At 38.0% G+C, this 27395-nt stretch overlaps 1 protein-coding gene and 2 long non-coding RNA genes across 16 annotated transcripts in view; all 3 read left to right on the top strand.

Annotated features, from left to right (window-relative positions):
• LOC126763680 (phosphatase and actin regulator 2) overlaps positions 1–27395 on the top strand; it is a 228264-nt gene that overhangs the window by 57679 nt on the left and 143190 nt on the right. For 12 of the 13 annotated variants that reach the window (XM_050481402.1, XM_050481400.1, XM_050481405.1 and 9 more), the window contains 3 exons: positions 11584–11748; positions 12155–12253; positions 15189–15698. In XM_050481402.1, coding sequence (XP_050337359.1) covers positions 11584–11748; positions 12155–12253; positions 15189–15698 — 774 coding nt within the window. The remainder of the gene's footprint in view (positions 1–11583; positions 11749–12154; positions 12254–15188; positions 15699–27395) is intronic. The other variant, XM_050481410.1, reaches the window with a different exon arrangement.
• LOC126763726 (uncharacterized) overlaps positions 21129–27395 on the top strand; it is a 94414-nt gene continuing 88147 nt past the window's right edge. For both annotated transcript variants that reach the window (XR_007667660.1, XR_007667661.1), the window contains exon 1: positions 21129–22161. This is a non-coding gene — a long non-coding RNA (uncharacterized LOC126763726). The remainder of the gene's footprint in view (positions 22162–27395) is intronic.
• Positions 22324–25429, top strand: LOC126763724 (uncharacterized). Its single transcript, XR_007667658.1, has 2 exons — positions 22324–23952; positions 24011–25429. It is a non-coding gene; the product is annotated as an uncharacterized LOC126763724 (long non-coding RNA).

A 27395-nucleotide genomic window follows, 5' to 3' on the forward strand; every position in this document is an offset into this window, starting at 1 on the left:
GACCTAAAAATCGTTTGAAATTACATATAGAATGCTGAGTGTTTCGCGATGTCACTTAAAAATCGAAAGCAGTTCGCTGAATAAATATGTATATTTTTGTGGATTCTAAACAACAAACTTTGTCATGAAGAAAATATAATGTGACTGATTTAGAGAGAAACTAGTTTTGAAATGAAACATTTTGATATTTGTGACATTGAAAGAAAATCAAAAAGAATATCATAATCAACCATCTCGTAAGTCTCCTGTCCTAGTTTTCCATCTGTTCTGAGCTACCATATTTGTTCCAATTGTGTATTGAGCCTCCTCTCTCGGATTTGTCTAAAAAGTCTCCTAAGCGTTACCGAAAGTATTCCTGTGACTGGTAGTCCAAACTATAGACAAGTAGAGTTGACCTGCCAACGAGCTTTAAGTCTGCTTACATTTGCTGACGACGCCGGAATGAAACTTTCGCGACGACAAGGCTGGCTGCTGCTGCCTGGCCATCTGTGCATATGGTAGCTTTCTGTGTTCTCCCCTAGTTATCCAGTAGAACTCCACAGGCCTTCTCTGTGCCCAGTACTTCTGTTTGGATTATGATAGCTGAGTTTGGTAGACGGATTGAGAGAGAGACCCTCGGAGTATACACTCGTCCCTGATATTCACATAATCCTACACTTCGTTTTAGGCGATCCACAGCTGGCTTGTCAGGATTAAACTGTATAGTTCGAATGATGTTAGATGTTGGTTGTAGCGGTTTTCTGTCTTCTGAATTGTCTTCAGATGGTGACTGCTTGACATTGGTCATCTTGGTACCGGGTTGGTGCTGGAGTGATGTGACAGGCTTAGTGCTTAAGCCGCGTGGGTATCCTTTATTGGGATTTTCTTTCACGATTGTGACTAACCAATGTAGAGGTTATGGTGCGCACATCGGAAAAACGAGTTTCCGCCGGGCATAGGACGTCGGTTAAAGCTGTGAGCGTCGCCAATGTGATTTTAACGTCGGCATATTGTATGATCGGTAAGATAGCAAGATCTTTGGAGTATACCTTCGTCTCTACTCCGCAGTCCATTTTGGAACCGTCGCTATGGATTGATATAGTATCGTTTTTGCCCACTAAATATAACCTCCACTCACATCTAGAGGATATTCTCACCCTCAGAGAAGTAACTCTTGAAATCCAACCTTGTGAAGGTATATTCTAATTTATTTAGAGGTTTTGAGTTGGTTCAGAATATGTCCATAACTCTTCCTGTTCCAAAGGGTTCCCTTAATTCTTATGTCAGAAAGTTTACTACTTTCCTTTTAAATGCGATTGTTTTACTCTTCTCAAAACCAATTGTTCCCAAAATGGTTACTTATTGCATCTTAAAATAATATTTTTTCAAAGTATGTCTAACTTCAAATAGCTTTGAAGATACTCGTTTTTAAACAGAGACATGTCCGCCAAGAAGCAATATACTTAGGCTTCGTCTATTTTTGATTTATAATGGTCCAAGTATTTCCCTCTAAATTTTTAACAAATTATATATAGAGAAATTATAATTTCTTACTGCTTAACCGATTTTTTCATTTCAATTTGTTAAGCTTTACATAAGACGATGGCATATTGTAAGTCATAGATGTTTCTAATACACTTATAATAAAGTAATATGAAGCTTGACATATCAAATGATCATTGTAATGCGATTTCTTTCAGATAACCTCCAACTTTCTCTTACTTTGAGGTGTTTGCGGTTTCAAATCTCAGATTTTATTCGCTAATAATTCCTATAACAGTGCGCACGGTTCAGACAGATATACAATTATATACATATATATATACATATGTAGTAAATGAGTGCTGGTAATATGCAAAAATATTATGAAATCTGATATCACATTGACTCCATATTGTTCACTTTTATTTATATTACAATAATGACACTTTTTGCTTTGAATGGGACTTGCTTTGGTGAAACTTTCGGCGTCAATGAACACGCTAAAGCTTTCATCAGCGAATGTCACACCATAACCGCAGCTAAGCTTGATTTAATATTTATCTGCTTTTCGCATAAATATGTGTGTAAAGCTTGATTCAGCGGACATATTTACGTTAAGTTTATTTAAATAATTTTATTTCGCTTTAAATATAAGTTATTGTGGGCACAAGCGTTGCTCTTGTCTCTTAAGTATGAAGTTCACAGATTTTTATACGATTTGAAATAATTTGTCAGCGAAAATTTATTATTGGAAGGTTACAACCTGAAAATATTTGAACAGTTATTTAACGGTTTTATGCTAAAGTGCAACTGCGTTCCCGAGAAGAAAGAACAAAGTCTTTGGAACGCTGAGTTCACAAGAAAAGTAACTTCTAACTCTTGCTCAAAGTAGGCCGAACACTTTTTTGATTTCTTTAACCGGATATGTTCGGTCTGAATTAAATATAGTAAAGTGTAGCCTTCACAACGAAAAATATCTTTCATTAAAATTTTCTTTTTGTCATTGAATCCTAAGCTTTGTTCAATCATTTTGATCCACAAATCGTCATCTAAAGTGCAAAATGACGTAACATGATTTTTACAAATTTACAGGCGAAGGAAAAGCGATATAATAGCAACCACTCATATTGAAAGAAAATTAGAGTTTTGGTTATAAAGTGGTTATGTATTGGTTATATATTAGCTATATATTACTTATGTAGTGGTTATATATTGGTTATATCTGACATATATATCTATATATAATAGCAACCACTCATATTGGAACAAAATTAGAGTTTTGATGATAAAGTGGTTATGTTTTGGGTAATATATTAGCTATATATTACTTATGTAGTGGTTATATATTGGTTCTATCTGACAGCGGAAGCTGAAAAGTTTAATCTACATAATGTATTGAATCGTAAGCAATTAAAATCTTAATTTCTATTTGTTTGATGATACGTTGTTCTGAATTTTAGGTAACGAAATAGAGTTTCGCCATAATAACTCTTAAGCTTGAATCTATTTGAGATAAAATGATCATATGTAGCTTAGGGAGTCTGAAACTTGTAGTTATGAGCATCACGTTCGTAAGAAAACTAACTTCAAAACACAAAATGCCTTTCTAAAGTGAATAAATGGTATTTTGCGCCTAGCCAGAAGTTGACATTAGAAAAAAAGACGAAAATTGTGGAAAAGCATTTGAAAGCGCTTTCTTTTTACACGCAAAATATTTAATACTTACATGTACTACAAACTGTTTCTTCATTACGCGGCCATTCATAAACTTACATTTGTATATGTATGTACGTACCCCACTCACCGTCACTGTCAATTTCCTCTCTGCCTACCTCAAAGTGTATAGATAACGAATTTAATTATTAAGGCGGCAAATGGCAAACGTTTCTTCACAAACCGATATTACGAAGCGGTGTGGGATTAAAGAGCACTTTTTTATTACTCATTTTTTGCCTTCCTTAATTGACTCATTAACTGTGTTGTTTTGAGCTTAAAGCCTTCAATAAACGTTCGTTATGATAATAAAGGTCGCAATACAGTCGTGTGAAATTTTCAGGGAACTTCATTTTTCATGAGAACATTTTGCGTTTATCGAAAAAGTTAGTGATGTAGAAAACGAATCTTTGTTTTACTTTTATTTTGCATCTTCGTGTTTTTAAAAAAGTAGTTATGGCTTTGTGTTGATTACAACAACAATAATTAAATGAAAAATAGAGCACCTTGTCTACGCTCCCGCCGGGCAGTGAATATTTTTAATTGTATTGTCTTCATTCATTTGAAAAAATCTCCCACGCGGGCCTTAAAACGTGACCTATTGATTGTTCTGTAGTAAAGTGCAATTTACTACTGACTAAAAATTATTAAACCAGGGTCTATTGCAAAGGCATAGAAAGAATTTTTGTATGCTTACTTTGTTAAATATTCGATCAAAAGAAATCATGCTTCAAAACTCAAAAAATTTTGGAAAGAGTTGCCTACTCGTTGGTCCGCTTACACTCCCTCGCCATAATGGAGAGTGAAGAAGGGCTTATATCAGCCTCAAACGCCCTACTTCACTTCTACACGTCCCAGACTGCCTGAGATTGCACTTAGCAAGACACTTTTGCACTTAGTAGACACCCAACCAACGTCTGCATTTAAGTAGTTCAATCAACGGCGGCCAGCGCACACAATAGATTTGGTCATCCCTCCGCCCCACTCCGCCAGACCACTTGCGGCCACCTACAACCCCCACACAGCATGGAAGAAGCGACCCCTTGTAAGCGACACTAGACTGCTATCGGATGTAACTGCATTGTGTTTTGTTGTTGTTGCATACTCTGCAATGTGCCAACTAGTTGCCTCTGCTGCCCACCGCATTTCCCGGCGTCGCCACCCCGGAAGACGGCGCGTGGGGTGCATAAGAGCTTTCCAGATCGCAGATTTGGTTATCTTCCAGCAACAACAACAAGATAATTGTAATGCAAATGTAAATGTGAAATTTGCCGCATTATGCGCCACAATGACAGATGACAGTGTCAGCGGCAGCAGCAGCAGCAGCAACATCAACAACAATAACAACATCAACAGCAACGGTGGAATAAACAACAAGTGTGTCAACCCGTCAGAGCTGCGATTGTGCATTATTGTGTCATATAGCACATCATCATTTACAAAAACAACAATGCGGCAGCAGCCAGTCATTGACCGCTTCAGTGAGCCGTAAGCGCGTTGTTATGGCACTCGTACTCGCACTCGAGCTCGTGCTCGTCGCCAATTGGCCAGGCGGCAGGCGGCAGCTGGCGGCGGTAACAAGCAACAATGAGGACAGCGACAACGACAACGACAACGACGACGACGGCGAATGGCGATATGACGGCAAATGTGCACACTTCATGTCTGCTTGACAACTGTTGGTTGATGCTGTTGCTGATTGCATATGCTCGTACAGGCAAGAGCACCTACCCGCGTTAGGCTGGGTATTCTACTAAAAAATGCTCTCTGGTTTCTGCCATGACCATGCTTCGGTCACAGCTTGCGTGCACCCAAAAACTTAACCAGCAAGCGCTACTTTTTGAGGGCTTCATAATAATACACTTTGTTAGGTGATTCGTTAAGGTCTAAAGAACAAGCTGCAAAGATTTCCAACCGCCCTAATATCCATCACTACAACACACAAATCTGCTTTCCATCGTCCTCGATTGCCCCCGCTGCCTGTGACACCGCTGCTGTTGCAAATGGCAATGTTGCACATTAAAAATGATAACAATACCCACCCAGCCCAGGCTTCGCTCTGTGATCCCGGCAAAAATGGTCCTTTCGCCGTAAGTGAGTGTGTGTCAGTGGAAGATAAATTCCAACTGACACATTTATTTCGCACAAATTTCACTCGGAAACATAAATGTTCGCTTTCTGCTGAGGCGAAGAGTGTGAGTATGAAGATACGCCATGGAATGGGCCGGAATTAAATTCGGTAGAGCTTAAATTATTCATTTTACATGACAAGTGTTCTAATTATATTTGGAAATACGGTTTTAATAGCCCAAATAACGGAAATTATAAGTTTTATGTGGATGACTTTTCGGACGTAATTGTTAAAAAGGGTTTTAGTTAGAATTAAATTTAGAATCAGAAATGAAATGTTTGAGTGATGATTTGAATAAGTATCAGTCAACATCACCAAAATACATATGATATAGCAACTGAAGGATTTCGATTTCATCAGTGTGATTAACGGACAAAAAGGTCTAATCAAAACGAAATTTTATTTTATTTTTTTGCATCAATTATCATTAAATACTTCCAAGATAGAATTATATATAAACGGTCATCCATTTCGAGGTTCTCTATTAAAAAAAAAAAATAACACAGAAACTCCAAATTTAATGACAAATGTTTATTATCATTCGAACTAACATTCTTTGGCATTTGTTTCTTGAATGTTATCTTTTTCAAATGTTGTCCGCGGCTACGTCTCAGATGGTTCATGCGTTGAGTCCAATTTTCGATGACTCGTTGGAGCATCAGTCGAAATAATAATTGGCGAATGACACGTGTGATGTTTTGTTCCAAGGCCGGACTCGAAGAAGGATTGTCCGCATATACTTAAGACGCTGATATTCCCACAGAATAATTCTAACGGTGTGATATAAAAGATCTTGTTGGCCAATCGGCCACACAAAACGTGAAATTATCTGCTCATCGATGTGTTCTCTCAATAAATCCATTGATTGATGCGATGTGTGGGAAGTGGCGCCATCTTGTTGAAACCAAATATCGCCGTGATCACGAGTTTCAATTTCAGGTATCAAATAGTCGGTTATCATGGCGCGATAACGGCCGCCATTGACTGTTACGTTATCACTGGCATAATTTTTGAAGAGATATGGACAGATGAGTCCATCGGCCCACAAACAACACCAAACCGTTGTTTTTTTCTGGTTGAAATGGGAGCTCTTGAATCGCTTCAGGCACAAGCTCTGTTGCAGAAGCTGTATTTTGTAGGCTTTCAATTCAAGATCTCGACGTAAAATGAGAAAGGCTATTGAAAAGAGTAAATCTACTTGGATCACTCTTTAGAAGTGATCAGAGGAGAAGCTTTATAAAACAAAATAACAGGAGCACAATCTACACACAAGGTTACTAGCTGTCCTGTGGACGAGTTGACTAACGATCAGGCACGATCTTGCCTGTAGCTACAATCTAGAGATCTATTCAAATCAATTAGACAATAACAGAATCCTGAACTCTAGTTAATCCCATGTAAGTAGAGAGGAAAAGTTATGAATAATAGTAAACGTGAATTCAATCTCGGTGAAATGAATTTTAGCAAGTTTGGTTTCTTTTGTGAACAAGCAAGCCTCGATAGCAAGAAAACAAGCGCCTTCGCCGCGCTTACTCTCTTTTATTTAATTGCAAAAGTGCCAAAGACAATTAGCTTTTGTCATTGTCGCTGCCGAAAGTGAAAACAACTAATTTGACAAAGCGAAATCTCGTCTGCTCGCGCACGAAGGCCAGCAGCCAATCGCCAGGCGCGAATTCGTCAAAGGAATTAGTGTGTTTAATGAAATTATTTCTTTGTTCTGACAGCGGATTTGTGTGTGCCAGGCGAATTTTGGCGCGTAATTGGATGGAATCGTAGACGCATCGAAGCGAATGAAATGAAACGAAAGCCACAAGTGCAGGTGTGTGCGTGTGTGTGTGTGTGTGTGCGTATGCACTCGAGTACTTACACATGTAAAGCTGCATGTAAAAGCGATAAAAATTTCACAGTAATCCGATTAGTTGCGTCATACTCTTATCTTTACCACATACTATATGGTATATCACGCTTTTTAATATACATATGTATGTGCTTGTATATATACATACATATATATGTATTTATATATCAAGGAATGTAAACTGCTTCGACTGAAAAGGACTTAACTGGCGTTTTTCAATTTGGCTTAAGTTTGAAAATGTGCAATGCTACCTGTGATTGTGTATGTATGGACAAATACTTACGGTATGTCATACATATACATATACACAACTCTTTTATAGTTCATTATTTGAGCAAACTTCGTAAACTTTATCCAACTTAACCTCTTTTCTATTTGGAAAGAAATAATCGATTACATTTGCATTTCCTTTGCTTTTTTGGAAGAAAAATATGTAAATATTGTTAATATGCTGCTGATCTGATCAAGCCCTTGACCTCTGCTGCGAGTCTAGCATTGACACTCTTCATACCCAAAACATTAACCAAAATAGTAACCGAAACTCTTTTGTTATTAACGTCATTAACGGAGAGGTGGATGGACGGCTAGCATGAGGCAAGTTTTCGATGACTTCATAACCTTCCCTAAATGCCTAGTTACTCTCAAATACTTGTGTTCGTATAAAATAAAACTTGAAAACACTTCTGTAACTTTTTTAACGATTCTGTAGAATGATTTTATTGGAAAGAAAATTAACGAGCCAATTTTTATCCATAGTAAGAATCGCCCGACAAACTGTGCCCCCTTCGTAAACAAACAGCTGCCAAACAGATATCAATTGGCATGTGGATTTCAAACTTCACACGAACTTAAAGAATATTCTACCAATTTAGGAACAAATGTCTTATCGTTTTCGTTTAAAAAGGGGTCAGTCCGGGTCAAATTTGATCAGGTGGTAGTTTAGCGCTTTGAGCTCGCTTGGTGTTTGTCCCTCATCTGACCCAGTTGCAAGCACGTGTCTTGTTGCTTTACAGCCAAGAGAGCGGCATAAAAAGCAGGGAATTCGAGGTAATGTTTTGAAGGTTATTTTTCTTATGGCAGAAATAAACTTTTCACACCGTTAACGCTTTGCTTTTATCTCAGACAATGAAAACTAAATAAAAACAGCTAAATTTGAAACACTTTTTCTCAATAAAATTCTAAAAAATTTTGAAAGAAGTAAAAAGTAGAAAAAAATAAAAAAGTAAAAAAAATAATAAAAAAAAATAAAAAAAAAATTAATCCCCATCACATATTGGCACGTTCTTAGCGATCGACGTTTTGTTGTTGTTGCATGGCATAAGCAATTTAACTCGTTCACTGGTGAACCGCAAGCAACCGGCTTGACTGCCGCTTGGTAGCCGCTTGCCACTGTCTCAAGGCGCGTGCAACAACAGCATGCAGCAAGTCGCTCACAAATGGCATTGCAGGAAGTGCAACAGCGAAGTGCAGCAGAAAAATGCAAGCACAACAAAAGCGACAAAGAAGCAAAAACAGACATGCAACTGTGCAAAATAAAACTAAAAGTGGAATAGACGAGCTGGACGTGAGCTGGAAACGGAGGCAATGAGGTAATTTTGTGTAACACGAAAACGTGATGTTGACCAGTTTGAGCCGCAAATAGCGGCAATGTAATCGCCGCGGCTACTTGGCTACCGTTGCACACGTTTTGTTCGTTCGCTCGTTGCTTCCTCTTGTTGTTGTGGCGTGTAGCAGCAACTGTTGCACGCCGTACAAGTGCAGGCATCACGGGCCAGATAATCGTACAAAACTGCGGTCAATCAACGTGTGTGTGTGTGTGTGTGAATGAGTGCGCTTTGGTCACAAGCGATTTGCAGCTTGTTTGACTGCCTACTCTCCGTTGGCTGTTGGTGGGCTCCCGAGCGGTTTCTGACTCTGATACAAGTGGAGCGACCGTAAATGGCAGTGTCAGCGTGTCAGCGAAGCGTCCGCGAATTCACATGCTCAAAAGAAGCACAATCAAACTCACCACACTAAAAACCGTTAGGCGAAAAGAATTTGAGATTGAGAGGAGATTCAAGTTCCAAATTCCATCGAAACTGTGCGTGACTTCATCAAAAATCAGCCGAAATCATCATTGAAATTCATGGAAATGGAATTGAACATCTCCAAAACATCGATTTATTTTGACCGAACATTTGGGCTTACGAAAGTTGTGTGTACGGTTTGTTCCTTACAAATTGACTGACGACCAAAAATTGCTCAGAATCTAACATTCGAAGGACGATTATTCGACCAAAAATCAGATTTTAACCATTAACCACTCCCCGTATTCACCTGATATGGCTCGGTGCGACTTCTTCCTTTTCGGAAAAATGCATTTGCCCATGAAAGGAAAGCGTTATGCAGACGTAGAGGCCATTCAAAAGGCTTGCACCGGCATACTGGCGGCCATACCGGCTAACGAGCTAAAATACTCGTTCCACATGCTTTTGGACCGTGCGAAAAGCTGTATTGAAGCAGAAGGAGACTATTTTGAATAAAATAAATTGATTTTGCCGAAAAAACCATTTGTTCTGTTTTTTTTTCAAAGTCTTGTTTACTTTGGAACGCACCTTGTATATACTCATGGCTCTGCCCCTCGCCGTATAATCTCCTACAAAATTCCTTAAAATTCTATCGACTTCTATAAATGATGTCAAAATCAATCGTGCTTCTAAATTCTATCGACTTCATTCGACCGTGACTTGCTTTCGTTTTGGATAATTTTGTCAGTTTATAATTAGATTGGCTTTGGGCCTTTTTATCAAATAGGTGTGCTGCTATCCTCTCTCCTCCTCTTTATCTTGATCATCTGCAGCTCTTTTGCATTTGAAAGTTTAATCGAAAATCGATAATTGTGACTTTAAAGGACGCCTGTAAATGTGTAAAGGATACGACAAGCAAACAAACATTTACTCACATGAACAGTTATTTCGATTTTTGGGCGTACATTACGAGGGATATATGTATGTGTAGGGATATTCGTATGTAACTAAACGACCTTTGAAACGTTGTAGAATCCATTCTGAGCAAATTTACGAGCAAAAATGTTATATATTTCGTTTCGGACGCAAATTTCAAATTTTTAGGATAGACCCTAAATGTAGGCAACAAATTCTGAGAAACTCGTTTCGGACACAGATTTTAGAGTTTTAGAATATACCCTAAATGTAGGCAACAATTTTTTTTATGGTTGTAAAGAGTGACATAAACAATAAAATCACAAAAAAATCCTAGAAACTCGTTTCGGAAGACAGATTTTAGAGTTTTCGAATATACCCTAAATGTAGGCAACAGTTTTTTTTTGTTTGTAGTAAAGGTGGTACAAACAAGAATATTACAAAAAATTCTTAGAAACTATTTTCGGGCGCAGATTTCAGATTTTTAGGATAGGCCCTAAATGTAGGCAACAATTTTTTTATGGTCGTAAAGAGTGACAAACAAAAATATCACACAAAATTCTTAGAAACTCGTTTCGGACGCAGATTTCAATTTTTTAGGATAGACCCGGAATGTAGGCAACATTTTTTTGTTTGTTTTGCACAAAAATTTTATAAAACATCCTTTCAAACTCTTGTTGTAAGAGGAGCACAAACAAGAATAAAAAATTATTTAAAAAGTCTAGAAACTCGTTTCGGACGCAGATTTGAAATTTTTTGGATAGATCCTAAATGTAGGCAACAATTTTCTTCTTTTGAATGGGCACCACTACGACAATCCTGTTACTTTGTTTGGACAAATGCCTGCCCTCTAAGCCTTATTAAGTAAAAAAATATTTTTCTACGAGATTTTCGACATGTCACACTCTTAAACGGGATTTTTTATGCCAAATACTTCCTTTTACCGATTTCCTCATTGACTTAACGCAACATTGCATTTAATCACAATCAATCCACTCTTGTGCAATTGTCGCCTTGTCATGTATCTATGCTTGCATTGTCATCGTGCTATGATCGGTAGACCGAAGTGAGTTGTCTGCTCGCCTGCTTGAGTTAAGCCGGAAGCTAACTGTCTGTTGCTGTCACAATTTATATAACTGGCGGCGGCTGCTCGTGCAATTAAATCGCCAATTGTTGTCTCACTCCTTTTTGTTTGTTCTCTTCATGAGTTATTACATTCGTTTGTTGTTGCTTTAGTATTAATTGTAAGCGTAAAATACTGATGCACAATTGTTGTTTTTGTAAAGTGGTTACTTTTGAAGCAATTTAAAGACTAAAATCATTCCAAAATACATTTAGAAGCGATTTACTGTTATCAATCTCAGTAAGGAACATGTTTTGTGTTGTGAGAGCTGTACTCTCCCTTTAATACTCCCCTTACAATTAAGTTTGGAGAATATCCCGTACAAATTTACCAGCGATTTTTAATAAGCATTCTTTCGCTTCCTTTTTACTTTCAGCCAAAAAGCAAAATGGTGCTGCCCTGCGTACAAACAGTCTCGGCTCCGGCACACGCACACCCCCGCTCGAGCGCAAAAGCAAGTTGAGTGCTTTGGGGCGATTCTTCAAGCCGTGGAAGTGGCGGCGGAAAAAGAAGAGCGAAAAATTCGAAGCAGCTTCCAAGTGTAAGTACCAATAAACCACCTCTTCTTAGTCCTAGTATGTATGCGTGTGTGTACTTGCGTCTTACTTAACGCAAAGCTAATTTAAGCCACTAGCACACCAACTAATTCACACACTAATCCGCACACTATTTCTTACACCAACACTAACACCACCAATTGGCAAAGGGGAAAACTATTTTTTTTTGTTTGTTTTCAAAAGCATTGAAGACGCTTACGCTCAAGCTCAAGCTCACCATTACTCTTTACGTTTTCTTTTTTCTTTTGCTTTTTGTTTCTGCTTTACTTTTATTTCATTTCCGTTTTCCGTTTTTTGTTTTCGCTTTTACTTTATTTGGTTTTATTTCATTTTATCGCTAACAACAACAACTTGCTTGATCCACTACCCGATTTCTCGTTTGCTCCGCAGCACTTGAACGCAAAATATCGGTACGTGCCAATCGTGAGGAGCTTGTGCAGAAGGGTATACTGCTGCCAGAGAGTCCACTGGGGAACATACAGGAGCCAGGTGAGTAAGCGGATGCGGAGCTGGTGCGGACGCAGGCGTTGAATACAGTCGAGCTTCCCCTTGTAGCGGGATTTATGTCACACCAGTGAAATATCTGTCGAATGCAAAGCGGTCTTATGCACGAATAACGGCATATTAATGTGCGCAATTGCGGTCGTTGCATGTGCCCATAACTAGAGAGGGAGTGTGTGGAGGGGGAGCGTGTGTGTTACTGAAACTGTTGCACTATTTTAGGCGCTGCCGCATGCAATGGTTTTAACTGCTCGTTCAGATTTGATAAATATGCAGGAACTGTGTATGCATGTAGGACGTCGCCATTAATATGCACCGCTTTAGCTGCAAGAATCTCACGCTTGACACATGCACCCGTATTAGGGAGGACCGCTTTCCCTAGCAGTAAAAAAAATCTTATATAACACTATACTTTTTGTAACTAAATTTAATGGTTATGTTGGGCCCTAAAACATAGTTTGTTATTCGTTTTAGCAAACATGTTTCGATACCTTCTTCTTCTTTTTTGTTTTGAAGACACTCTGCACTAATACTAATTTTGATTTTTTAATTTTTATGTTGCTTGTTTCCATTTCCTGCACATTTCATGTTTTAGTTTACGTTTTCTTTTTGCACAAATTGCAATTTGTGTTGAATCAAAATTTTTATCAAATCTAAAAAACTTATTAAATTTCAGTAATTTAATAAAAATTTTATTAAAATTCCTATTTGTGTTGAATCAAAATTTTGTACCATATGATCAAATTTGACCCGGATTGCCAAAAAAAAATCGTCTATATTAAAAAATTTTTATTACTGTCTTCAAAATAGTCTCCTGAGTCAATGCAAGCATGTCAATGCTTCATCCAATTTTCCAAACACTTGTTATTAGTCCTCGGCGTTCAGCGAACTTTAGATTTTTCGGTTTCGTTTTTTTTTGGCGCTTTGCTCGATAATTCGAATTCAAGGCTATTTTGCTATAAGTTTAGCATTGACACATTTCATAGCCTAAACATTAACTAAAATGTTTTGTGTTTATCCAGAAGATTATCGTAAACCGATTTCAGCTCCATTCGCTAGATTGCCAATAAAAAAAAAAATCATTAGCGTCTAGCAATGACGCAACGCTTCATACCCAAAACATTAACTAAAATTAAAATGTCATAAACTGGTATTTAAACCGGCAGTATGCTAGGAACGGACCTGAATTTGCAGTGGTCAATGACTGTGAAACGTGTACGTACGATATTTGCGCAATCAGACTGTTCAGCTTACTTCTTCACTTTCAATATATACACATTGAACTCAGCACTTTGGGCTCGTTTGAAACTCACTCTATGTTGCAGCGCACCCTAATGTACGACTACGAGAGCAAGTGCACACAATAATTCTGCAAGCTGAATTCTGCATGCATCACGTTTGACTTTGTACAGATAAGCAAAATGCTACATTATCCTAGTAAAGTTGGAAAACGTTGCATACATACAGGCGCTAAAACTGAAGAGCGCGCCTACACACGCGCTAGAATTGTGGACTATCAATAAATGCTCTGTTCGCCATAACTTAAGTTTGAATAAGCATTTGTGTAGAGCAAAAAAGAAAATTTTATCGCCAAGAGAAATAGTCGAAGTGCACTTTATTGTGCGCTCTGCATGCTGAAAATGTGCAGTCATATATACATATCTCCATCTAAGCCATTTTATACGCTTCTGCATACCGCACCACACACACACACACTTAAAATCGAGCTTAGCAATTGCTCCGCCTACCGCCGCTATCAGCCGCTTCCAAAATTACTTTTTCACATATTTGGTTGTCTTATGGTCTTAAAGTGCCTTTTGCAATAAAACTTCAAGGAGATTCTTCTGGCTGGATAGTAATATTCAGCTCCAACATGCCGTGCATTGCGAAACGTCGTTTTCGTTTTCAATTTGCCGCCCGCGACTTCCACACGTCGCTCTTAAATTATGCGCGCTATTTTTTGCCGACTTGGCTGTCAATTTTTAATTGCATGCAAAGTGCATTTCTGATTCGCTCACCACGTGTTCACTTTGCGCGTTTCTTTCTTGATTCAATTTGCTTTAACTGACTTAATACACACATACGTACATATGTATATGAGTATGACTGGCAGGCAGAGTCCGCACAGAGGTTAGTGCGGAGAACCTAGCCGGGCATACCGCTGTCAGTCATAATCAAATCAAGTCTCGACGCGCCACGTCAGTTGATGTGCGCATTGAAGAACCTTTTGATGAAGTGCTGGCATCCGCGGCATGTAGGCGTCGAAAATGGAAACGTGATGAAAGCACAAACAATATTTTGTTGACCCTGAGATTGAAAGTTGAAGCAAATTTAAATATTCCCTTGACGCGTGAACATTCTTACTCACTTACAGAATTGCGAGTTTCAAGGTCATTGCTCAGTAGAAAGTACGCAACTTATCATTGGAGTATATTTTTACTTTTTTCTTGCGTACTATAAAATTAAATTTCTCTAAAAGAGTGTGGAAGATGTTAAAAAGGTGTTTTTGCACTAGCAATAAGACCTCTCTCGAACCTGAAGCTGTGAACCAGATCCTACTTTCATAAAAAATACTTAAATTCATGCGCATGTTTAGAACTCAATTGCGGTAATTGAATACAATAAAGAAAATAATCGTGCGAATATAATAAAACTGTGTGATAGCTTAATATCGAGTGTCATTCAAAGCTCTTAAGTTCCTTTATCGCTGCTAAGCACCAACAGATGGCGCCATACGCACAAAAGCTCGCAATCGAAAGCTCCCATTTGCCAATTAAGCTTTTCTCACATCTTATATTCTATATGCATACGTACATATAACTGTCTACATTACAGTTAGTGAGCTTTTTGCAAATATAACTCTGTACACGAGCTTTGAACTTTATGTTTGCCACCTACTCACACGCTTTTCCACCCCCCACAGGTGAGGACGTGTACTACAATTCCAATGCCAACACATCCAACAACATGGCCAACGGCTCCATCCTTTCAGTCGCCAATAATAATAACAACAACAATAACAGTAATGGCAGCGCACTGCAAAATTCCATAAACACCACCACAGCTGGCAGCGCCGGCGGCGCGCTCATTAGCCAGCAGCAGTTGCAACAGCAGCAGCAGCAGCAACAGCAACAGCAGCACCAAATGGTGAACGTACCCACATCCATATCCGTGCAACAGTTCAATGCAATGAACGGTGGCAACAACAACAACGGCAGTAATAACGGTGGCGGCGGTGTCAACAATTCCAGCGGCAGCAACGGTCAGAACGGTGGCGGCGGCGGCGGCGACGCATCACCCATGTCGAACGTGCCGCACTCGCAGTCGGCGCCACACCAGCTGGGGCAGCCGCCGCCGCTAACGCCGCTGGCACAGCATCATCAGGCGTTGGCGCAACAGTTGCAGCAACGATTTGCCATAAGCAATAATAATGGTGAGTAAGACTACCGCTCCTTGGAAGCTCAATTTACATGTATGTAACTCAAAGCTTTTTTGGATCGCTTTGAGTTTGGTCTCTCACTTAAAGGCTCGATTTACATTTAGTTTGTTTAAGTCACAACTATTGAGGTTCCACTGTACTCCACTTTTTGTTTCAACGTACTTATATCAAAGCCGTGTAATTAATCACTTTTTTGTTGTTCTTTTTTTGCAGGTAAGTTTCATACAATTACCAAGTTAATCAAGCAGCAAAGCGGTGAGTTTACGAAATAATTAAAAACTCACTACATATTCCGACGCACGCACGAAAAGCCGATTGCTGTGGTTAATATAATTAAGAATGAGCCGATAAGTACCGTGTCATTTACACTCTACACGAACTCCACATTATCGCCGGCAATTACCCACTCGCTTTCGCAATAGTTGGCGATAAAAACTATAAAAATTCCACACTCGGTAAATCCGTTAATTAAAAGGCGTAGTGCTAGGCAGGGGGAAAAATAAGTGTTAGACAAGTTCTTATCATATTTTGGTAAAAAATAACCAAAAATTCTGCTTTGTTCCAGTTTTTTGTTTTTTATTCAGTCGGTAGTCGAAAAGGTCTTTTCGTATTTTTAATCAAACTTCAACTTATTTTTTTATTTTTATACTAATGAATAAATAAACAAATATTTAACATTTTGGTCGACCATTTTTGGCATTTTTCTGTTAGAGACATTATTCCTTCAGTGTAAAACTTTCATTAGTATAAATCGAAATTTCGAAATTTCCAGAACCGAAGCGAGCGAACCATTGTTGTGCTACACGAACTGGTACAGCATCGTCTCCGAATACTTCACAAATTTCATTGGTAGCTTGCGTGGTATTATTCCTTTCTTTTTTATACAAAAGTTTCAAAATATAGCGAATTTCATATTTTCGCTCATTTTTGAACAGTTATAATTTTTTTTTAATTTTAAAGCTTAAAATCTCACCTTTCCAACACTATATGATTAGACACAATGTGATTGGTAGCACTGTAGATATATGACAGCAATGACATCTACTGACAAAATACGAAAAGACTTTTTCGACTACCCAATATTTCGATAATGTTATAATAAGAACTTTTAAAAAGGTGGCAACCAACTTCAAAAAATTGTACCGGCTCAAAGTATCATCCTGACTATATGCAACATTTCCAACTCTCATTACTAACTCGCCATGAATCTACTACATAATTACACACACGCACACATACATGCCATGCATCGCGCTGAGCAGGATTGCACCGAAAGACTCGCTTTTAGGGGAGGGAGCATCAGGGAAAACTCTCCGTTGGAGTGCGCTATAAAAATGTTGCTCATACGCCGCGGTGTGCTCTCCACAGGAGTGCGAACAAACAATTGCGCAATGTTTATTTTGCATTCCGCTTTGTTTGCTGTTTCGCATTTTACCGCTTTTCACTTAATGCCTCCTGCCATACGCTTCATTACTTTTTCGTCATAAATACATACATACATACATGCATACTCATTTGTGTATCCTATCGCGCGGCTCCTGCGTGCAGTTAACCGGTGATGGCATGCGAAGTCATTTCATGAAGCTAAATTGAAGAGATGCGAGCGAGAACTGATGAAATGAATGAATGCTGGTGCGAACCAGTGGACTGGGGGTGCACAATGATTGAAGCAACACTGAGAGTGCGTGTTTGTGTGTGTATATATATATATTATATTAACATACTATATGTACGAAAGTCATCATTTGAGTCCACTTTAGTATACTATCTGATATGAGCGCACATATGTGGTTGGAGTTTAATGCATAGAAAATTTATATGCAAATCTGTTGAACCGTTATGGTATACAAAAACAAAAGCGTGTGGCTCGTTATCACACTCAAGCATTTCTTTTTTTATTCATGTTCGTTATGTTTAGCAGAAGTACGTGTAAATGCAAAGTTGGATTAAGTTGCAGCATATTTTACAACTACAACTACTGGGCTTAGTGTGCTCTGGTTTACTTTGCTCGGCTAGAATATACGCTTAAAAGGCAAGACGGTGCATTTTTATGATATTTATTTTGCCCGTAATCAAAATCGCTGCGATTTAAGGTGTTATATACAGTTAGAAGGCCGAAAAAAGCGATTTTTTCGAAATTTTTTTTTGAGAAAACTTTTAAATTTATTTATCCGAAAATTTGTGCACATATTATGGTATCTTTTAACTGTATTTTAAGACTTGGTGTTGGCAAAAATATTTATTTTGAAAGGAACTACAGCTGATCACAAGGAGCTCCTCTCAAAAAAGACGTTTTGCGGTGACCAGTATGGTATACAAAGCCAAAGTTATGTTAAATCTAGTAATTAATTAGAGAAACAAAAAAAAAATTTTTTTTGACAAAAAAAATCGATTTTTGACCAAAATTTCGGTCTTAAATTTTTTTTATTAATTTTATTAAAAAAAAAAAATAGTTATCGGGTCGAAAAAATCTTCTTTTGATTAATAAAAAATATGCTTAAGAAGCTTGTGTTAAAATTTAATGTTGGTCACCGACTTCGGAAGCACCGAAACACCACAGAAAAATGCGATTAAAGTTTGGCCTTGTTTTTCCAAGCACTCTGAAGCGCCTATTCAAATTTGCATGTAACTTCGAATGTATTCACCCGAACGATATGAAATTCTCTGTGTGTGTTCTTAGATATATGGGCATTAAAAAACAAAAAAAAAAAAAAAATCGATTTACTAAAAATTCTAACTGTATATAACCCCTTAATATAAATATTTCTCAACTGTTGATATCTTTATATTTTTCATATAAACAACAAATTGAGCGTCAGAAGAGATTTTATATACAACATATGTATATATATATAATATGTATGTTTAACTTTTCCGGTTTTTTCTACACAAATTTTTGCATTTCATTGTTATTTTGGAATTTTTTATTTGTTTATTTGTAGTCCATATCATCGGTTCAAACCGGTTAGCATCACAAATCACATTTGTTGTTGCGTGTGACAGTTATACACACGTTGAGCTCAATGCATCAGGTTTTATCACAGCAATTTGAATAAGCGTTTGTTTTACTGCGTATCGCAGAGCATTTCCGACTAGCAGATAAGCACTAGCTAACAAGTATCCATAAAATTAGCATACCACCAGTAAAACACCTAAGTGTCATACATACCGACACACACACACACGAATGTTTCCAAAAATAGCTTACCACATAAAAGTGCCGGCTCACAAAGCTCTGGAGTCATAAAATAACTATGTATGTCAACACCTATGACATTCTTAAGGGGTGACATGGTTTTCCTCGCATAAAAAACACTCTTTTTCAAGAATTTTTTTTTTTTCATATAAAAAACGAAATATTTTGTTAGAATTTTTTATTGTTACAAACATACACTATTAAAAAAAAAAAATTCGGAAATTTTTGGAAAAAAATATTTTAAACGACGGCATTTCCGTTGACTCCTCGGGAAAAAGATTCGCCCGCGTTGGCAGGAAAACTCCTTACAATATCATCTAAAGTGAAAAAATACATGTTAAAACCTTAACTTAGAATTTGGTCGAGGGAAAAAAACCTAAAAATTGGATTTTTGGCAGACATTTTTATAAAGAAAATTAAAATTTCAGTTAAAATTTCGCTAAAAATTTTTTCTAAACAGTTGTAATCGAAAAAAAACCTTCGTTCAAGGTTTTAAGAATTGTATCTTAAAGACTTCAAAAACACAGTTTCGAGAAAAACGCGTTTAAAGACGGCGCACTTAGCCTAGCCAGCCGCGAGCGCACAAGTTCTCAAGGCTGTATCGCCGAAACTATTACTCGGATCCACTTGAAAATTTATTATTTATTTATTTATTATAAAATTTAATAAGGCAATAGAAAAAAAATCGGCTTTTTGAAACCCGTAACCCCATGTAACCCCTTAAGCCAGTGTGTATACAAGCCAAGTCAAACTTTGAACTTTTGGTTGGAACATATGAGTGACTTAAACATCAATTAAGGAAATAATAAAACAGAATGCAAATTGACGCCTCCAAATGACAGTAAAATACAATTTTCAAAATAAACACAAACAATGCAAGAGGCAAATACAAATAAACAACAAATACTAAAAATCGCTTAAAAGGCGAACAAAATTTACAAAACACAACAATAAATGACTAACGGCAAGTGCCGACGCGCGTCATTTGTCCGATAATTTGTTTATATCCAATACCCACACACACACACACAGACTCGCAGAGGCAATATGTGTATCGGTATCTGCATGTTTTTTCTCGATTTCCTTTTGTGCGCATATTCTTAAACGCCAATTCATCGGTATGCGGGTGGGCGGCTAGGTGGCACAACCAGAGCAGCGCCTTTTATAGTATTTGCCGCGACTTGCTCTCAACTCTCTCTGACTCTCACAAAAATTGTTGTCGCTAAGTGTTGCTGTTGTGCTGAAATTTTCTATGAAATTGATGGGTTTTTCAAGTTGACTATTGGCAATAGTCGAAGCAAAGACGAACGGGAAAATATTATCATTTAATTATTGTGATTTTTTTATGACAGAAATCTGCAAAGTTCTACATAAGCTCGTTCCATGTGCTTGTAGACCAACACAGCAGCCTTTGCAAATGGAAAAAAATTAAGTTCAGTGGAAACGAGAGATATAACAAAAATGGAGGGAAAAATTATTTACGTGCGATCTCAGGTGGGAAGAAGAAGGTAGAGGGGTCGTGGTTGATTTTTAAGAGGTTAAAACAGTGCCAATAGACATAAGTTAAAATTTATGTGAAAAATTCAAATATTATATTTTTTTCAGTTTTTTGTTCTTATTTTGACGAAATTTGCCGTAATTTTACCTTCTTATGTCCCAAACACACTTATTTAATTCCAAATAGGGAATTAAGGGAATTAAGGACGAACGCTCTTTTTGACTTAAAAAGGAAATAAAAACCGCAATTTTCAATCAAAATTTCTCACGTCAAATTATCAGCTTTGTTTTTAAATTTTGTTTTTATGTTTCCTCAAATCTCTATTTTCTGACGGTACCACATTTTTTTAATGTAAGCTAAATTCTGTTGCTGTGGCAACTCCTTACCTGCCCTCTGCTATATTTCACACGAGCGTGTTTCCGTTCTATCGGAGAAAAACGTCAAGCAACGTACTCTGCGCTCAGAATTTGTATTATTTGTATTGTTGCCCGCGTTGTTGTTGTTGCATTTGCTCATTTATGGCAGAATTCGTGGAAGCGCGCATTTGGTGCTCTCAATGCGTCCGCCGACCGTCAACGGGTCAGTGAAAAACACATTCAGTTGACATCCGAAATACGTTGGAGACGTACAACACTGGCGGCGGCGACTATAGCAACGCGCAAACGGCAATGACAAACTGATTAATGTGTAAAGTGCACAATTTGTTGTGCGGTGACGGCCAACTTATTAATTCTCCAACTGGCGCTGGTGTGCAAAAGTTCATACTGCGGTACTGCAGGGCGCCTGCAACCACCCACCAACCGCAATAGTACATAACGGCAGCACACAGACCATTGGTGCGCAGTGCGTCGAGCCGCTGAAGTCAGAGTTGAAATTTCGCTGTGATGCCAAAGTGCTTGTGTTTGCGGTGGTCACTCGCTCTCTGCGTCGTGTCGGCACGCGCCGGGCGCAGGAGACGCATGTGAAAGGCTCGAAAATAGAAGAGTGAGCAAACAAAGTGCATGGAAAAGCAGAGCGAAAGATTTCGCGAAAATTTTCTGAAGCCAGGGAACATGCCTTAAAGTATTAGTAGCTATAAATAACGGAAAATTAAGCGGTTAACTGTGTGTGCATATAAAATTAAATTTTTTCTGAATAAATATTTTTCTAAATGAAAAGCGCGAAAAAGTGTGCAGCTCTACGTAATACTTAGCCGCTAAGTTAACACACCGATTTAGCGTTAATTTTTACCCGACGTTGTTGTTATTGTGCTCGTGCAGTGTGCTAACGAAGTGCCATAATACACAACCGGCAATAAAAAAGTAAATCTTCGCCGTCAAAGCCGGAAATTATGAAGTGAAAAAATTGCAACAACACAACACCAATAATAACCAATAAAAACAAGCAAAATACACGAAATCACTGTCGTCGAAGTGTTGAGCGAAATCAGCGCCGTTTATGGCGAGACAGCGAGCGCAGCTGTACCCCAAACGCAGTTGCAACCATAGCATTAAAAAGCAATAAATTCTAAAGCCAAAAACGCCGAATGAAAACAAGCAGCAACGCAACACCGTTAATGGCTCGCTTTCCGCTCGTTTCGAGTAAATAAAATGATTTAATAGATTTTGGCTTGACATCACAACGCAAATAAAAAGATGACAAAGTCACACGAAGCAGTGCCGTTATTAATAGTGATTACAAAGCCAACAATAACAACAACACAAATATTAACTAGTCGTAATCGAAATGCAACAAAGCGTGTGCTGCGGTGAATATGAAAGCCAGTGAGTGAAGCAAAAAAAAAAAATAAAAAGAAAATATTAATAAAAAAAATTAAAAAAAAAGTTTTAAAAAAAATTAAAAAAATATTAATAAAAAAATATGAAAAAAAATAAAAAAATATGTAAATAAATAAGTAAATAAATATCAAAATCATTGCCAAAAAAAAAAAAAATTAAAAAAAAAAAAAAATTAAAAAAGTATTAATAAAAATATTAAAAAAAAAAATAATTCAAGAAAAAAAAAATTATAAAAAAAAATAAATAAATAAGTAAATAAATATCAAAATCATTGCCAAGGCGAGCAATTTGTTTTTACAGTTAAAAATACTTTACAGTTAAAAATACGCATTTTATTTAAAGAAAATTGTGGTAAAATTGGCAGCTTGTGGTGTTGTTTTGTGAAATTTGTGGTGAATTCAACGATAAATAGTAATAAAATATTTTTTAGATGGAAAAAACCAGGCAAAGTAATTTTATTTTCTTTTATTACTTTTTAAACTACTTTTCGATGCCGACTTAGCAATGAATCTATAAATTTGATCAATTTAGAGATTCTCTACTCTTTTATAGAAAAAACACAGAAACTTCAAAATTAATGTAGAAAGTTTATTATCATTCGATAGAACATTCTTTGGCATTTGTTTTTTGTAGATTATCTCTATTAAATGTTGAACTCTCAGATGGTGCATCTGTTGAGTCCAATTTTCGATGACTCGTTCGAGCATTTCGATTGGTAACTGGCGAACGACACACGTGATGTTTTGCTCCAAGGCCTGAACCGAAGCGGGATTGTCCGCATAGACTTTAGACTCTACATATTCCCACAAAAAAGTCTAACTGTGTAAGTTCACACTATTTTAGTGGCCAGTCGACCGGTCCAAAATGTGAAATTATCTGCTCATCGAAGTGTTCTGTTAATAAATCCATTTATTGATGCGATGTGTGGGAAGTGGCGCCGTCTTGTTGAAACCAAATGTCGCCGAGATCATGACCTTCAATTTCAGGCATCAAGATAACGGTCGCTATTGACGGTTTCGTTCTCACCGGTATCATTTTTGAAGAAATATGGACCGATGATTCCACCGGCTCACAAACCACACCAAACCCTTGTTTTTTCTGGATAAAATGGCAGCTCTTGAATCTCTTCAGGTTGCTCTTCGTCCTAAATGCGGCCCGTTCGCATACCCATTAAGCCAGAAATGGGTTTCATTGCTGAACTAAAACGTCGGATCGCCTTGGAACTTTTCAAGAGCCCCTAGAGCGAAGCGATGTCGCCTGGGAAAGTCGAGCGCCTTCAATTCTTGCAAAAGCTGTATTTTGTACGCTTTCAATTTAAGATCTGGACGTAAAATGCGCCAAGTCGTTTCATCCGTCAGTCTGAGTTGCTTGGAACGGCGCCGAATCAACTTTCCACAGTCTTCGTATACACTCTCAGCTACGGCTGTTATATTTTTTCACTACGTGCTGGACGTTTGAAGTACTTCTACTTGGATCAGATAGAGATTGGGGAGAGATAGTTCGCCTTCTCACTTTCATGCTTTTTTGGCCACTCAGCGGACACTTGGTCTAAGACCGGAAGTTGTGAGCTGCTTGAGCCATATGTAAAATAAACGTTGCTGGTCACTCCTAAGTGAATGACGCAAAGAGAACTTGCCTCACTTGCGTGAACTTCTACACATGGCTCCAGCCGCCCTTCCTTAAAGACTAGACTAGTAGAAAACTATAGTTTTTAGTACAAAGTGAATACAGCAAAAAACTAATATAAAGCCCATAGAACACGCGACTTGATTTATAGTTTTCACTATGAACTCTCAATCGTGGTGCCCGTTTATTTGCGGTTTGGTGGTTTCAGTCCAAGCATCAGAGCGCTATTATTCCGAATTCTTTATACACCTTATTCCTGCTCGCTGTGCTTCCCTGCTTGCGTATAAGCTTGTAGTCTGGAATGCCCTAAAATATTAGTTTTATGATGCTTGGTTTCTTTATCTAGCAGAACTTCGCGTTATTTGCTCCCCTTCCCCTCATCATGCTGCCACAAACGCAGGTCTAATGAAATCCGCCACTTTGAGAGTCTCCGCTACTTTATTTGCATTATTTTTTATAATTCCGATTCTTTGTTTATATTTTTCTGTCTGCTCTTCTAGGTCTGTATACAACTATTAATGAGTATGCAAACTGATACACACTCCAGTGCTCTAACGGTGGTTGGTTGTATGCCACAACTGGCGTCCTGCAGTCGTTACTTACAACTCCGTTAGCTCCAAGCGCGCTCTCTCTCCGCAATCTATTACAATTTTTTGCGACTCCGTCTTAAAGCCAACGAATGAAGTCGCACAAACTACCGCAAACACACACAAACAGGGAACTACTTCACTAAACCGCACGGCTTGCCCTCGAGCGAACGCCTGACAGTCGGTTAGTTTGCCTTCCGGTTCTTGGCGCTGCTTCAAGCTTTCTCTTTTCCTCTGGCGTTTCGCTTGTTTTTGTTGGTGGGCACAACAACACAATGCGTTCATTTCTATAATGATTAGACCGGTTTGCTGCGTGCAACAGACTGTGAAGCATTTCATTCGCGACCTTTTCAGCCGCGCTGCAATGGAAATCGGTTTCAGAGTTCAAATTTTTCCTTTTGTTCTTGTTTAATTCAAGCTTTTATCTAAAGAAGGAATTTAAAACTTTCTTACAGCCCTTCTCAAACCCAACGAACCCTTTTGTATTTACAAAAATACAAAAATTTCTCTGCGCCCAGTTCGCCGCCATTATCCGCGTCCCGCATTTCTGCTTCTATTTCTTTTGTGTTTTTGTTCGAATTTTCCTCAGAAGCATTTCGCTCATTTTCGTCGCTGGCTGTTGGCTGTTGCTTGTTGGCGCCGCTTTCAATAGTGTCTGAGGTCGTGAACCGTCGACCGCCGACCGTCGACCGTCGACCGCTGTTGTTGTATGCATTAATTTGCTTTGGTTTTGGTTGTTGTGGTTATTGTGCAAAATCCATGCGTCATGGCGCATTCGGCGAACCTTTTTTGCTCTTTCAAACACACGCACACACAAACAGTCATTACTGTGCTTAAACGCTGCGAGTGTGCATGTTGCAGTGGATTTCTCATGTGACTCAGTGAACAAAGGATGTGTGGTTTATCTGCTCATATTTATGTATATCAACTCGCGTGTGTGTGTGTGTGTGTTCAACCTGATGTTTGCCTGAGTTTTCCCGATTAAATTCAAACCGCGGAATATTCATATTTGCGCTGTGCTCATATGTATGTGTGTGTGTGTAACAAAAGCGACGCCAAATTAGATTTTTGGATAGCTAAATGGTTATTTTAAATGTTGTTCAGCTTTTAATCAGAGTCGGTACTAGTTTCTGGTGGTTTTATGCCACGTGCTTTCACTATTTTTGACCGCTGTTTTTGAAAATCGACTTTAATGATTATGGTTTTGAAGAAATATTATTGTCAGGTGTTCTGAATAAAATGCTCAAATTTGTTAAGATCAAAGTAAAGTGATTTTGCGTGTTTTGATATTTAGATTCTTTCATACCTCCAAATTAAATAATTCGATGCTAAATGGGCTGGACACTTAAATCTTTTTTATACCCTGAACAGGGTATATTAAGTTTGGTACAAAGTTTGTAACACCCAGAAGGAAACGTCGGAGAGCATATTACATATTAATATATGTATAAAGAATCAGAGTGATGACCTGTGTCGATATAGTCATGTCTGTTCCGTCTGCCCGTCTGTATTCCCTCATTTTTGAGATATATATGTTACCTTATATATTTCGGGATTCGGGAACAAAAGCAAGTAGAAAATTGCTTAACTGCTTTTCAAAATATTATCCATTAGGATCTATACAATTTTGCATGCGTTTGAACAAATTGTCGAAACACTCTGATTGAGGTATCTTCAAACCGTTCCCATGACAGTGGGGGGTAACCGGAACGGACCCGGGTTTTTTCTATATCGTCAAGGGTTGTCAACTCGGCAGAATTCTGGCGCTACAACAACAAGAATCTCCAAAATTTGCCTCTTGAACGCATCAACCGCCTATTCAGTTGCTTCAGTCGATGTGTGAGAGCTAGCATTATCGTGCTGAAAAGTGATCCAGTTTCTTGAAGGCCTTGGCCACTCAGAATTTACTGTTCTGCATTGTTCCAGTGATATGGTTGCGACATGACCAGTTTTTCCAAAAAAAAAAAAAAAAACAGGCAACCATTTGTTTCGAAGTCTTTCAAGCTTTTGTTGGATTCGTCAGCTTGAAACACCCATACTGTCACTGCTGTTTACTTTCAGGCTCATACGCGTAAATCCGCGATTCATCACCTGTCACGATGTCATAGACGTGCTTCGCAGCACCGCTATCGTAACATTTCTCTCGACCGATCGACACGAGCCTCTTTTTTGATCGATTGAAACATTGTGTGGGATTCAACGTGAACAAATTTTATTTTTTTACCGCAAGTTAAAGCAATATTGAATGTATGCTGGTCCCACTAATGCCCATAATTGTCTCAATCTCACGATAGGTCACATGACGATCTTGCAAAATCACTTTGCACAAAGCATTTATTTTTTTTTAGAGCAACAACTGATTTTGGTCGACCTTCCCGAAATTTGTTTTGGAGTGATCTACGACCTTCATCGTCGAAAATTGAATTAGATTCATCTACCGTTCTTAATTTGTTCCAGATTTAATTCGACTTTTTGGTCAAGAAGAATATTTTAAGTTACTGTAAATAACACAAATCAAAATGCAGAACTTTCTTGTATACAGAAAACACTGTATGCTTATTCAAAATTCTCCTTAGTTCGAAAAAACTCTTTAGAAGACGTTTGAAAGGCCCGAATAACATAAAATAAGAAAAAAAATATTCTTTAATCACACGGAGATGCAAAGACAATTATTCAAAACGATAAAAATTACCTCGCAATCCATAAGACATGGAACAAGTTTTGCCTGATTACAACAAATTTTATAAAACTTAGTTAGATATCTAGATTTATCAGCTTACATTTGCCGCCTAAAGACCTAATTTTGATTCATAAATTATCAGTGAGAGAACTACGAGAATCGAAGGCTGGGAATTTCGACTTTCATTGGTCTTACTCGCGTTGATTTGAGGCGAATGCCACTGCATTGCTGGAACATACTGGAACAGTTCAATCTCACGTACCTTTGATGGTTGCGCGTTTTACTGTATTTTTTTCTCCTTTACAGAATGTACTTTATAAATATAT

This window comes from Bactrocera neohumeralis, chromosome 6 (assembly GCF_024586455.1).
Source record: "Bactrocera neohumeralis isolate Rockhampton chromosome 6, APGP_CSIRO_Bneo_wtdbg2-racon-allhic-juicebox.fasta_v2, whole genome shotgun sequence".
NCBI lineage: Eukaryota > Metazoa > Arthropoda > Insecta > Diptera > Tephritidae > Bactrocera > Bactrocera neohumeralis.